The sequence below is a fragment of the Zingiber officinale genome, chromosome 1A (assembly GCF_018446385.1).
Source record: "Zingiber officinale cultivar Zhangliang chromosome 1A, Zo_v1.1, whole genome shotgun sequence".
NCBI lineage: Eukaryota > Viridiplantae > Streptophyta > Magnoliopsida > Zingiberales > Zingiberaceae > Zingiber > Zingiber officinale.
Genome location: NC_055987.1, coordinates 26626415 through 26640583, shown reverse-complemented (window position 1 = coordinate 26640583; position 14169 = coordinate 26626415). Strand labels below are relative to the sequence as shown.

At 37.6% G+C, this 14169-nt stretch overlaps 1 protein-coding gene across 1 annotated transcript; it reads left to right on the top strand.

The window, feature by feature from the left end:
* Positions 1-856: 856 nt before the first annotated feature.
* LOC122001502 (homeobox-leucine zipper protein HOX11-like) lies at positions 857-2037 on the top strand. Its single transcript, XM_042556278.1, has 3 exons — positions 857-1347; positions 1434-1513; positions 1601-2037. The coding sequence occupies exons 1-3, from the start codon at positions 1039-1041 to the stop codon at positions 1821-1823; spliced, it is 612 nt and encodes a 203-aa protein (XP_042412212.1). The 5' UTR covers positions 857-1038; the 3' UTR covers positions 1824-2037.
* The last annotated feature ends 12132 nt before the right edge of the window (positions 2038-14169 follow it).

Sequence of the window (14169 nt, the reverse complement as noted above, 5' to 3'; positions counted from 1 at the left end):
ACACTTAAAGTTTAGCCTGAAAAATTGCGTTCGTGGTTATTCGAATGCTCAACTTCAGCTGGGAAGCTGAAATTCAAATTGTTAAATGAACCTTAATTTTTTTGTCATAAATTTATAGAATACTCCAAATTAATTTTAAAGAAATAAATACCAGTTCCTTCTCTTCCAACTCCCCAGCCATTCCAATTTTAAAGAAGATCCATCCATCCATCCTAATCCTTCTTCAGGAAGTCAATGGCCGAGTTGACTAAACTCTTCCCTAAAAGATTTGGTCAACCGTCATCAATTCATTCCCATATTTTTCCAACAACCCAATCCCTACTCCGCTCACCTTTTTGCTAATGCCTCTGTCCCACATCCCACATTCCTTCTCAACTTTGGCATTTATATTTTGAAAAGAGCTGCCTAAAAAAGTTAAATTGGAATATAAAATGCCACCTCCCAAACTTAAAAATTCTCGGTTAGCAAGGCCAAATTCGGATCTTTGCTCTGAATAAAACGAGTAACATGTTAATGACACCATTAAGAGCTAATTAATCCATCACTAACCTCATGTAACTTAGTATAGAAGTCAAAACTTTGGTGCCTGCCGTACCCAATGTTACCTGTTGAAGTCAAACACGTCTCACTGGCCACTAGGAGGTTGGAGATACCAAAGTGATAGGGCTGGATTGCGTAAGGTACCATTTTTCCTTTGTTATTTTCCTTCTTCTATATCATGAACGAGGTAGACCAGTCCCTTGGGACGGACAGTCCCTTAGGATTCTCATACAATATGTTTATGGTATCCAAATCACTCTGATATCGAGTCATTCAGGATCCATCTACAGAGGGTGACGGGGGCAGTCCCTTAGGAAACTGCAGTGGAGACTTTAATGAGGACCGTTGACCTTTGATTTCATTTCCGACCAAGTAACTTACCTTCTCAAAAGCTCCCCCAATGAAATAATAATTATTATTCCAACGCTTGGCTCTCTATATTAAACCGCAACGACGAGCTCACCTCTCCCTCTCCCTCTCCCTCTCCCTCTAACCATCATGCGAGTGGATGATGGATGCAACACCAACCTCGCCCTCTCACTGGGCGGAGGCGAGTTCAAGTCTAACAAGCGCCATGGCCGCGAAGAGACGCCGCCCAATAATCGCTTCGCCCTGTTTCCACGCCACCAGGTCGGAGAGGGAGATGATCGAGTCAGAAAACGGCTGCGCAGCCCGTCGAGGTCAGAGGACAGTGAAGCCGCGGAGACCGGCGATGGTAAAGAAGCGCGGAGAAAGAAGCTAAGGCTCAGCAAAGAACAACTAGCGTTCCTTGAAGACAGCTTCACTGAGCACAGCACCCTCAACCTGGTCAGTACCTGCGTAGTAACTTTGTTGCCTGTGTTGGATGTCAATTAGGTTAATCAGACTAAAGATGACGATCGACATGTTGGCAGAGACAAAAGCAAGAACTGGCCAGTCAGCTAAAGATACAGCCGAGGCAAGTGGAAGTCTGGTTCCAGAACAGAAGAGCAAGGTATATATATATACTTGATCTCTGTAATTAAACATCGTGCCCTTGAGAAGGCAACTTAATTAGAGCATCGATTTATGCATGATGCAGGACGAAGTTGAAGCAAACAGAGGGGGAGTACAAATCCCTGAAGCAACGGTGCGAGAATCTAAGCGAAGAGAATCAAAAGCTTATGGAGGAGATACAGGAGCTGAGGAGCAGAAATAGTGCACTGGCAATGTGCCCGTCGTGCGGACAGAGGGCCGCCGCATCGCATGGCTTCTGTGTGAAGAAGGAACAGAATTCTCGGAGTCTCTACATCGCCGGCGGCTAGCAGCTGCCTGCATGTAGAACTAGAAGAAGCTTTGAGGCAAAAGAAATTAAATTAATGCTTTCTTCTTTTTCTTTTTTTCTTTCTCTTTTTTTTTAGAAGCATAAAGGCTTGTCGATCGGGGATGAACAATTCGTCAAAAAATAATATGTTCATATTACAGTCCGAATTAGTGTAAATTTGACCAGATTTAAGATTTCTCACCAGTTCAACCTGAATAATTCTGATTTCCAAGACACCCTAGAAATGGAGTAGGTGAAACTTACAAGAACAGTGACTCTCCAGGACAAAGAAGAGCCATTTCTATTTATTTAAATTCAATTCATTTTGCAGGAACGATTAAACTAGTCAACTCGATCGCACTTTACAAATGATTAAAAGCAAGCGGTAATGTGAAAGAATCGAGGAGTAGAAACTCAAACAAATCAAGCAAGATTAATTACATGGAGAATGACTGGAATGACAACTTAGTTTCTCCTACTACGAATCTAGACGTCCAGCCAAAAAAAAGTCACCATTCAACTATTTTGCTGCAAGATATTCATACGGCAAATCTCATTTAATGAACAAATAGATGGTTAATTTGAGCAAGATGAAGTCAAAGGCTAACAAATGAGACAAAAGTGTTGAATTCTGCCACATAACAAAAGAAAAATATGGCCGAGAATAAAGTAATCAGAGGTAGGTGCCAGAACACAAGAATATACGCGATGAGTTCAAACTCCAGTGAGAATATTTTGACAAAGCTCGCCTCATCAAGCAGTATATATATTAAGGTATTTGACATCGAGCAGCAGAAAATAATGGTCTTTCAGTGTCATCATCGTAGAAACTCTGCCAGCCAAATCTTGGACACCGTATGGCAGGCAGGCACTGAATTAATTATTAGTATTCTGAAGGTTCTCGCATGGAAAATAATGCAACAAGTAAAGTAAAGCTGAAGTGTCGGCTAGAAAACCGTTCCATTTGTATTGCAGAGACCAAACAAGCATATTGATTAGCTGCTGCAGAAACTGAAGACCAAAATAGTTTTCGCTACTAAAACAAAAGAAATCAATGCTGGGGTTACAAGAAATCAATGTTCCTTCGATGGTAAAAGTCACGTTGCTGGATGGATCGGCAGTAGGACGGTAATGAACTAAAGGTTTGTCTATGAATAACTTTGGTATTTTATTTAATAATAATTTATTTATATTCGTTCAAAATATATAAAATCAATTAAATAAATAAATTTGAACATTGATTAAATTAAAAAAAATAAATTTGAACATATTTGTGTTCAATTTATTAATATTCATGAACAACATACGTGAATAATATTTCTGAATAATATTTATGAATAATGTTCACGAATCATGATATCATTAATAATTTTTTTATCAATATACTAAATAAATAATAAAATAAAAAAAATAATTTTTAACTATCAAACTAAATAACTAATCAAACAAATAAAAATTTCAAACAATCATACATATTTGAATTGAGAACTCGATAACATCTATATAAATTGAGTTTAAGTCAAACTTCAAACAAGCTCAAGTGCCCTCAGGACGTAGCACAGACGGTGCACACTTATTATCTCTGACGTAATGGTCAAAGGTATATTCTTAAGAACTAACGACATGAGATTTGGGGCGAATCCAAGGGGTGGCATCGGCAGTCACCCCCCTTGCCGGCGGTGCAACCCGTAATATTATGGGGCTCCATTGGTACAGATAGAGGATATCGTCCGTTGTTCAGATCACGATCGTTCCTCCATGTTTAAATTCCTGGATCCGTCACTGTCTGAGATTTATCCCACCATGCGCCTACGACTTGTGTACTTACATTTACCTCCCTCTATATTCGTGGAGTCTACACAAGGGACCGGTAAAATAAACTAAGGTAAACTTGAACAACTATAAAAATTTGATTCATTTTAAATTTGACTTAACATGTCTTAATTATTTTATCAAATAAATTTGAACATATCAAAGCTGGATTCGACTTAACTTATTTACCACTCTAATCGGCAGTGATCCAACAGTTAGATCTATTTAGGTAGCTCGACAATGGTGATGTGGATTTCGTCAAACTCGACGTACCTTTTCGATTATTGAAATATTCTTAATCTCGTTGATGGTGGAGCTATTATTATATATATTTTTCTTGGGATATCGACTTACTAAAAAATAAGAAATTCTTAAGATTCTATTGTACCGCTTAGATATTTAATATTTATGGTCAATCGTCTTGTAAAATAAAACAACCTTCCAATACCAGAACATTCCAAATTCCACTGTTAAAAACAAGTATAATTTAGAAATTGAATTGAGTAATTTGAATAAAAAAATGAAAAGGTTCATCAAAAGGTCAAAGAGTTTTTTTCTAAATTATAAAAAATATATTAAAATATTATTATTTAATAAACAATTAATTACAATCGTATATAATTTAAATGATTATCTTTAGCCGACTATTTAAGCAGGCTTTATTTGGGCCGGGCGAGAGGCAGCCCGACCAACAAGGAAAACCTGATAAAAAAACTGCTAGAGATTTAAGCGGGCTCTTAATGGAACTTTTTTATTAATCAATTAAGTAATATATTTATTAATTAATTTTGATTCATTGATTAATTCATTTACAGTTAAATTTTAAAAATTATTTTTTCCTTAGGATAATATATTTCATGTAAAAATAAGATGACAAAAGACAAATGAGAGATGACAACGTGCTGATCTCTTGATACCTAAAATGTCACCCAAACTAATGCATGGATCTACATGTGTCATATATTTTCCTAACCCTACGTTATTCTTGCTAACGATTTCTTAATACAAGGTTTTAAATTACTTATCGGTGCTAATTGAAAGCATACACATACAGTAAGAAAAAATAATTAACTAAATTGGGTAATGTTGAATGGGATGATCTATTGAGTCTCATATAAATTTTTCAACGACTATTAAAATAATTCGAAAAGCACTCACATAAGACGATTTAAAAATTAAGAATCGCTTAAATATATCATGATAAAATTAAATATATATATTTTTAAATATTTATAATTTTTATATTTACATTATCAATTAAATATCTCTATATTCATTATCGTGGATGTTCTAAGAAGATTGAAGTGGACTCGTTCCGCTAAGGTCGGCTTAGACAGCTCACCAGTAATTGACACCTAATTAGTTACAACTTGCACTAACTCGAACCAAACCGATTCATTCAAATGCAAAATTTTATGGTGGAAGGCTGCACATCTACCGAGTCACCTTGCTCAACAAAGTCAGAGAGCGACAGCAGTAGTGTTTTTTTACTCTTGATTAAAATCCTTCGGGGTTGATGTGCTCACCTACGCGGGGGTCGACGCAGCGGTGAGCAATTTAGGTGGTGTTCTATAATGATCCTATCGCAAATTAAGTGGGAAAGATGGGACACTGGGCATATAATTTTGATATTAACTGATCGACTCGTAGTTAAAAAAAAATAATTCCTAACGATTCTACGTGTTAAAAAGAACATCAGCAACTAGATCAGGAAAAAAATCCGTGGCATAGGTACTATGACATTAAACTCAATGATCAAATTTAAGGCAATAAACAGTAGAATGAATAGTAATTATGAATACGTAAAATTACGTAGCCTCACTGTGTCTGTAGATGGAGATCCTCTTTTAAAGTGTTATTATTTATTTATGCACAAATCTTAAAGCATTTTTTTTAAAAAAAGAATAAACCATATAGATACTCTAACACATTTTTCAAAATGAATATGCAATATATCTCTGCGTTTGACAGGATGGAAGCTTTTAGTATACAACTTATATATGGAATATTCTCTGTCATCTGTGACACAACGTCAAAAAGAAATGTAAGATTGTTGGATTGAAAGAGATCGGATCCTTTGGCCCACTTTTTGTGGACCAGGGGATGATCCACAATGTCACGATTTGATCGCAATTGGTTGCGACCCTTCCTTGATTCACTTTTCCATCCAGGTTATAGTTTGGGTTGGGGTGGGCGGCCAGAGGCCTCCCTCGCTCGGCGCCTGACAGTCTGGCCACCTGCCCATTGCCGACGGCCTCTGGTTGTCCACCCCAACCCAAACTATAACCTAGATGAGAAGATGAATCGAGGGAGATATTGCACCCAATTACGTCCCAATTGCGTCTACGATCCGGCCGCAATTACATTGTGGACCATCCCCTGATCACAAAAAGTGGATCAGACGATCCTTGCGAGGCGCTTAATATGCTTAGCAGACAAACCAACCGAGTCCCTCTTGTAGTACGATCGACTGTCACATGCAAGAGCAACCAGGTCGGATTTAAGGAATATTGTTAGGAACTCATCCTTCACTTGGCCTCTTCGTTTGGCCTCAGAGTTCGGTCGGCCCAAGTGTCCAATTTGTCCAGTCAGACCATTGGTCCGATCGGATAGATTACTCAGTCGAAATAGTTAACTGTACTATCCTCAAGTGATGAAGAGGACTTGACTCTGGATGGTACTGATTCGGTTTAGAGTTTCATCAATACTGAGGGGCTCAGGGTCTGACTGACCCAAAGGTCCGGTCGGATGACCTCTTGGTCGGGACGATTATCTGCGCTGACCTTGAGTATTGGCCCCTCTTTGACTTTGGCTGCTATGTCAGCCTGCCTCCTTGACTTTTACCCTACTCGGAGGCCCCACCTTATTCTCCGTATCTTACAAGAAAATAAACAAGGTTTTCTTCATGGGCACGCCAACCCTTGGCAAACATTTGAGAAAGGATCTCAGAGCCAAGATAGACATTCTTTTTCCATGATCATCATTATCTTCTCTTTGAAGGGGAGCCATAATAGTAAAATTATTGTTTAAGGTCACATATTTGAACAATAGAAATAATCTCTTGTAATATAAAGTAAGACTGTGTACAATAGACTCAATATGATTCAGTCCTTCTTCAAAATTCACATTGACGGGAGTTTCATACATTGGACTGTCCTTTGATCATTTTTTTCTCCTTGTAATCTATTGAAGTATATGTGGCTCAATCAGACATGACCGTGGTGAGGAGCACGACCAGGCCATGCTCCATTCTGGAGTGAGCAGGGAATGAGTGATGAACACTGTGACACGATCGCGAGAGAAAGCATGGTTTGGCCATACTTCATGCTAGAATTTTGTGGTAGGTGAATAGAAGATGAACCTATTCTCGGACATGGTCAAACCGTGTTTTATTTATGGAAACACGGGCTGATTTGGGATGCGAATAATATTGGATATTTTCATATAAATACCTCTAAATAGCTAGGATTGTATAAAAAGAACATATATAACCCCAATTCATTATTCTAATGAAGAATTCTTGTCGTTGCTTCCTTGGAGTAGGCACGTCGTTGAACCATATTAAATCTTTGTGTTCTCTTATCTTGTTCTTGTTTTTCTTTGCAATTTCTTCACAATTGTTGTTGCGATCTCAACAACTGGTATTAGGGCTACAAGTTATCATATCTGAGATTTATTTTATGAAATTTGATATAACAAAGTGTTGGTGCGGTTAGCACTAACGGTCTAACTCAGGTTTTGATAAATGACAAATCGGATTAAGTTAGGTTTGTTGTGATCTAACACTTTGACTGAGTGTGCAGACGAAGTCCAGACAGGTCGACGGGCTGACCGGATGTCTGGTACGAAGTCCAAGCGGGTCGACGGGCTGACCGGACACTTGGCGAGAAGTCCAGCTAGGTCGACGGGCTGACCGGATAGCTGACGAGAAGTCCAAGCGGGTCGACAGGCTGACCGGACGCTTAGCGAGAAGTTCAGACGGGTCGAAGGGCTGACCGGACGTCTGGCAGGTAAGTAAGGTAAGTCACTGGAGGGGAGTGACTGTGAGGACGCGTTCCCGGGAAGGGAACATTAGGCGTCGATCCGGCTTAGATCCATTTCGGATATCTAAGTCGAGATCGTGACTAGATTCCGATCTCGGAAAGACGGAATCTAAGTCATACTCTTTTTTGCTTACTATAACTGTGCTAACAAATTATTTTGCAGGGCATACTTATTATTTGCCTCCGGACTAACGTTTGTCTTGCAGGACGGATTCTGCGGGAAAACAGGGTCTGGGCGCCCGGGAGGCATATTTCATCCAAACTCGTGCGTCGCCACGTGGAGCTTGCTGGTTGGACCTGCCACGTCCCACCAAGGCGCTCGGAAGGGATTCGGGGCGCCCCGAGCCTCATATAAAAGGAGGGTCAGAGGGGAGTTTAAAAAAGAACAACTGAAAGAAAGTCTTCTGCTGCTTGCTCTACTGCTCTACGCTCCTGCGACGCTAACAAAGCTCCGACAACACGCTCCTTCCCTTTTTGGTTAAATTCTTGTCGATATTTGCTTTATTTCCATTAGCATTCCTGTACTTTAATTTGTAACAATTTTCGAACTGCTAGTGATTGCCCATCGAAAGCACCCTTGTGTGCGAGCCTTGGAGTAGGAGTCGACACAGGCTCCGAACCAAGTAAAACCAGCTTGTGTTAGCATTGTCTTTTTATTTCCGCTGCGCGTAACTCTTGTCGAACGATTTTGTTTATCGATATTCACCCCCCCTATCGAATCTCACGGTCCAACACAAAGTTCAACGAAACTGGCCATTTCGAATTATGGCAGAGGAGGATTAAACATCTATTAGTGCAACAAGGAAGGATGAATACGCTAAATAAAAAAAACCCGGAGGGCATAAGGAAGTTAGATTAGGAAGAACTACAGGTAAAAGCGGCAACAACAATTAGGTTTTGTCAATTGATGATGATGTATCATGTCATGGATAAGGAATCACCGGTGATAGTTTAACAGAAACTGAAAAGCCGGTATATGTCCAAGTCATTTACAAACAAGTTTTATCTTAAAAATAAGTTATTTAGGCTTAAGATATCAGAGGATATAGATCTGAGTCAATACATCAATGTACTCAATTAGATTATTAGCGATCTAAAATGGATTGATGTAAAGATCAAATAAGAAGACAAGGTGTTGATGTTGATGAATTTTCTATCATCATCTCTTACGTATGAGACTTTGGTTACAACTCTGATGTGGGGTAAAGAACTCTCAATTTGGAGGTCACAAGTACCCTGTTGGGATTTCATTAGTGAAATAAAGCTAGTAATAAGATTTCTCAAGGTGAAGGACTCATGATGAGAGGTAACCAAGAATATGAAAGAAGGAAGTCTCGGTATGAGTTGGGTGACAATAAAATCCCCGATCTGATTCTAGAAATAAGAAGGAGATCGTGTGTTACACGTGTCGGATAAAGGGTCATATCAGAAAAGAAAGTGAATGTAGAGAATAAATATGGTTAATCAAAATTTGCAAATATAGTGGAAAAAAATTCAAATAGTGGCTACGATGATATGTTTTCTATTTTATTTGGTTTAGAGAAATTACTGATAGATTGATTGAGAGCGATAGAGGTGTTGGTTGCTACTCGGAAAGCCTAGAGGTTCCACTGTACAAAAATTTTGTACAAAGGTCTGAACCTTTTCCTAGCTACCATGTGTTCTTTTAAATTAAATTTTGGATCGCCTGCGGGACTTAACACGTTTGATCCAAAACTTAATCTATTTGTTCTTTTAGGTTTTGACTTGGATCTCCTGCGGAACTTAACACGTTCGACCCAAGTCACCTTAAGTTATTAATTCCATTAAATATTAATTTCCATAATCGGTTCCCAGTACTGACGTGGCGAGGCACATGACCTTCTTGGATATGGGAGCAACCACCACCGACTAGACAAAACCTTTTATAGAAAGCTAATATTTAATTTCCTAAAATAACTTTAGGTTAACCGAAAAGAACAATCAAATCACAAGGAAAAGAAAAACAAAAGAACACTATATCGAAAACAAATTCGAAACTCTAGAATCGTATGCCTCTTGTATTTAGTATTATTTCCAAAAATAACTAGTATGATGCGGAAAGAAAAATTACTAGTTATACCTTTTAGAAAAACCTCTTGATCTTCTACCGTATTCCTCTTCTAACCTCGGACGTTGTGTGGACAACGATCTTCCGAGATGAGAACCACCAAGCACCTTCTTCTTCCTTGCAAGTTTCGGCCATCAAAACTTCTTCTAGGATGAAGAGGTTCGGCCACCACCACCATGCTCCAAGGGATGCTAGAAACAAAACTTTCTTTCTCTCCTTCTTCTTCTTCTTCTCTAAACTTGATCCGGCCACCATATGAGTCTCCACAAGAAGGATGAGGTTCGGCCATCAAAGAGAAGAAAGGAGGAGAGGATGGCCGGCCACACCAAGGAAAAAAAAGAGAGAGGAAAAATAATAGAGTTGTTCACCCATGAAGGCACCTCTACCCCCTCTTTTATAATCCTTAGTCTTGGCAAATAAGGAAATTTAATTAAAAACTTCCTTAATTCTTTTGCCATGAAAAGGAAAATTTTATTTAATTAAAACAATTTTCCTTTTCTCAATTTACATGGCCGGCCACCCCAAAGCTACAAACAATGAGAGTTTTAATTAATTAAAACTTTCTAATTTGTCTCCAGAAATTTATAAAATTTCTTCAATAATTTAATCCCTTCATGATTGGTTTATAAAAAGGAAATTTAATAAATTAAAATCTTTCTTTTAAACATGTGGATAAAAACCAAAAGGAAAGTTATTTCTTAAAAATTAAAATCTCTTTTCAATCTACAAATAAGGAAAGATATCAAATCTTTTCTTAATCTTTTGTAGAAACTAATAAAAGAGAATATTTAATTTTTAAACTTCTCTTTTAAATTATTATCATGGTTAAAAAGGAAAGTTTTTCTTAAAAATAAAATCTCCTTTCAATATACAAATAAGGAAAGATTTCAAATCTTTTCTTAATCTTTTGTAGAAAGCTTTTAAAAGGAAAGATTTAATTTTTAAACTCTCTTTAAAACTATGATATCCACATAAGAAATAATTTTAATAAAAATCCTTTTAATATATGTGGTCGGCCACCAAGCTTGGGCTCCAAGCTATTGGCTCCACCTTAACAACCTTTAGAGCTTGGGGCCTTCAGCTTGAGCTTAGCTTGGCGGCACCCTATTGGTTGGGTAAGAAGGTGGTATGTGGTGGGTATAAATCTCTATATACAAGAGGCTACGATAGGGACCGAGAGGAGGAATTGGTTTTGGTCTCCCGATAAAATTAAGCATCCCGTGCTCGCCTTAAACACACAACTTAATTTTATCAATAATAATTCATTCCACTAGATAACTATTATTGAACTACCGCGCATCAATCCCAAATTACATTTTGGGCTCCTTCTTATCATGAGTGTGTTAGTCTCCCTGTGTTTAAGATATCGAATGTCCACTAATTAAGTGAGTTACTGACAACTCATTTAATTAATATCTTAGTCCAAGAGTAGTACCACTCAACCTTATCATCATGTCGGACTAGGTCCACCTGCAGGGTTTAACATGACAATCCTTATGAGCTCCTCTTGAGGACATTATCAACCTAGTATCTCTAGGACACGTTTCTCTATAATCAACAACACACACACTATAAGTGATATCATTTCCCAACTTATCGGGCTTATTGATTCATCGAACTAAATCTCACCCATTGATAAATTAAAGAAATAAATATCAAATATATGTGCTTGTTATTATATTAGGATTAAGAGCACACACTTCCATAATAACCGAGGTCTTTGTTTCTTTATAAAATCAGTATAAAGGAAACGACCTCAAATGGTCCTACTCAATACACTCTAAGTGTACTAGTGTAATTATACAGTCAAGATAAACTGATACCTAATTACACTACAACCTTCTAATGGTTTGTTCCTTTCCATTTTGGTCGTGAGCTACTGTTTATAATTTATAAGGTACTGATAACATGATCCTCTGTGTGTGACACCACACACCATGTTATCTACAATATAAATTAATTGAACAACTACATTTATCATAAATGTAGACATTTGACCAATGTGATTCTTATTACTAGATAAATGTTTATACCAAAAGCTAGGCTTTTAGTATACACTCTAACAATCTCCCACTTATACTAAAAGACTAAGCTGCTATATCTGCTGCCATACATCTGATTCCTAACCCTTCAACATGTCCATCAAAAGCTCTTGCCTTAAGGACCTCGGTGGAAGGATCTATAGGTCATCACCTGATGCAATCTAGGCGGCAACAACTTCTCCTCGTTTATACGATTTCTCGTATTGGGTGGTACTTGCGCTCTATTGTGTTTACTTGCCTTTATAGACTTATGGTTTCTTCGAGTTTGCTACTGCACCAATATTATTACAATAAATTGTAATAATCTTTGGACAAACCAGAAATCATATCTAAGTCTATCTTGAGATTATTGAGTCATTCAGCTTTTATAGCTACCTCAGAGGCTTGCCATATACTAAGCTTCTATGGTGGAGTCCAGAAAAATACCTATGCTTATCACTCTTCCATAGTTATGACTTTACCTCCTAAAGTAAACACAAAACCCCAAGGTTGACTTATTATTGTCCCTATCCGATTGGAAGTCAAAATCCATGCAACCCACAAGGACCAAATTAACTGTCTTGTAAGCTAGCATATAATCTCTAGTGCCTCTAAGGTACTACAATATATGCTTTACTGCAGTCCACTGTCCTTGTCCAGGGTTACTTTGATATCTGCTAACTATGCCTTTGGCAAAACAGATTTCTGATCTCGTATATAGCATACATTAGACTTCCAACAGCCGTAGCATAAAGAACTGCCTTTATTTCCTTTATCTCCTTTGATGTCTACAGAGACATATCTTTAGATAAAGTTACTCCATCCTTAAAAAGTAAGAAACCTTTCGAGGAGTTTTGCATGCTTAAAACGAGCAAGGATTTTCCGATGTATCAAGCTTGGGATAAGTAAAATATATTTTTCTTTCGATCCCTTATTATTTTGCTCTCAAAAATATATACATTCTCCCAAGTCCTTTATATCGAATTATTTGGACAACCATACCCTTACTTCTGACAACATTTTGATATTGTTTCCAAGTACCAAAAATGTTATCTACGTATAGTACAAGAAATACCACCACGCTCCATTACACCGGATGTTCCAAGACCTTGAAGCTTTGCCTCAGTCCATAGACTGATTACTTTGATAAACCGGATGTTCCAAGACCTTGAAGCTTTGCCTCAGTCCATAGACTGATTGAGCTTGCACACAAGATGCTCTTAGCCCTTTGCAATGAACCCTTCTGGCTGCTTTATATGGATGCTTTCTTCAAAACTTCCATTAAGGAATGCTGTCTTGACATCCTCTTGCCAAATAGATAAAAGAATCCGGATAGACTTAAGCATGACTACCAGTGAAAAAGTTTCCTTTTTCATCAAGCCTTGCTTTGAAAGTTACTACCTTCCTGTCTATCCCTCTTTTCCTATTATAGACCTTTTTATACCCAACGGCTTTTACACCATTTGGTGATTCTACAAGCTTCCAGATTTTATTAGAATACATATATTCTAATTCTTTTATTCATTACTCTTTGCCAAGATGCTGCATCTTTATCTTGGAGTGCTTCATCATATGACCGGAGATCAGGTTCATGCCCTCCAGGGATCGAGTCCAAAAACTCTCCCAAAACATGAACCTATTTAGGTTGCATAACAACCCTCCCACTACAATAAGACACTTTCTGTAATTGTGTATCAATTTGTGATACGTGTTGCAGTTTTCTTGTGGTATCTCATCTTGTACAGTTGGTACTAGGTTAGACATGTCCTTTATTATTTCCTTAAGAACAATTTTACTTATGAGCACGTGGTTCATTATATAGTCCTTTTCTAAAAAATCAGTCATTGATGCTAACAATGACCTTCTAATTTTTAAGACTATAAACCTACTTTTGTTTATCTAGGATAACTTACAAACAAGTGAACTCCTATCCAACTTATCATTGTCTCTCTTTAACATATGTGCTGGATTACCCAAATCCGAATATGCTTCAAAATAGGTTTTCACCTATTCAGCAATTCTATATGAGTAGAGAGTTCTAACTTGGAAGGTACTATGTTCACTTTCGTTATCAGAGTTTATCCTTAAAACAAATTTGGTAATTTTCTAAATAACTCATCATCTATCTAATTATTTCATAAGAGTCCTTTACCTTCTTTCTACTACACCATTCTGTTGGGGTGTACCAGGTGCAGTTAGTTGGGATTGAAATCCTACTTTTGATAAGTGACTCCTAAATTCTCTCAAGAGGTACTTGCCACTACGATCTTACCATAGTGACATTTACTTTAACATTTCTCCGATCAGCCTTGTACTCTTTGAACTAATCAAAGTACTTAGTCTTGCATGTATTAAGTAAATTTATTTGTATCTTGAATAGTT

Excerpts from the sequence above, each read along its gene's own strand:
- LOC122001502 (XM_042556278.1), top strand. The coding sequence starts at position 1,039 with ATGCGAGTGGATGATGGATGCAACACCAACCTCGCCCTCTCACTGGGC. Across the intron at positions 1,348-1,433 it reads AGCACAGCACCCTCAACCTG|AGACAAAAGCAAGAACTGGC; the intron begins GTCAGTACCTGC and ends ACATGTTGGCAG. Across the intron at positions 1,514-1,600 it reads TTCCAGAACAGAAGAGCAAG|GACGAAGTTGAAGCAAACAG; the intron begins GTATATATATAT and ends TGCATGATGCAG.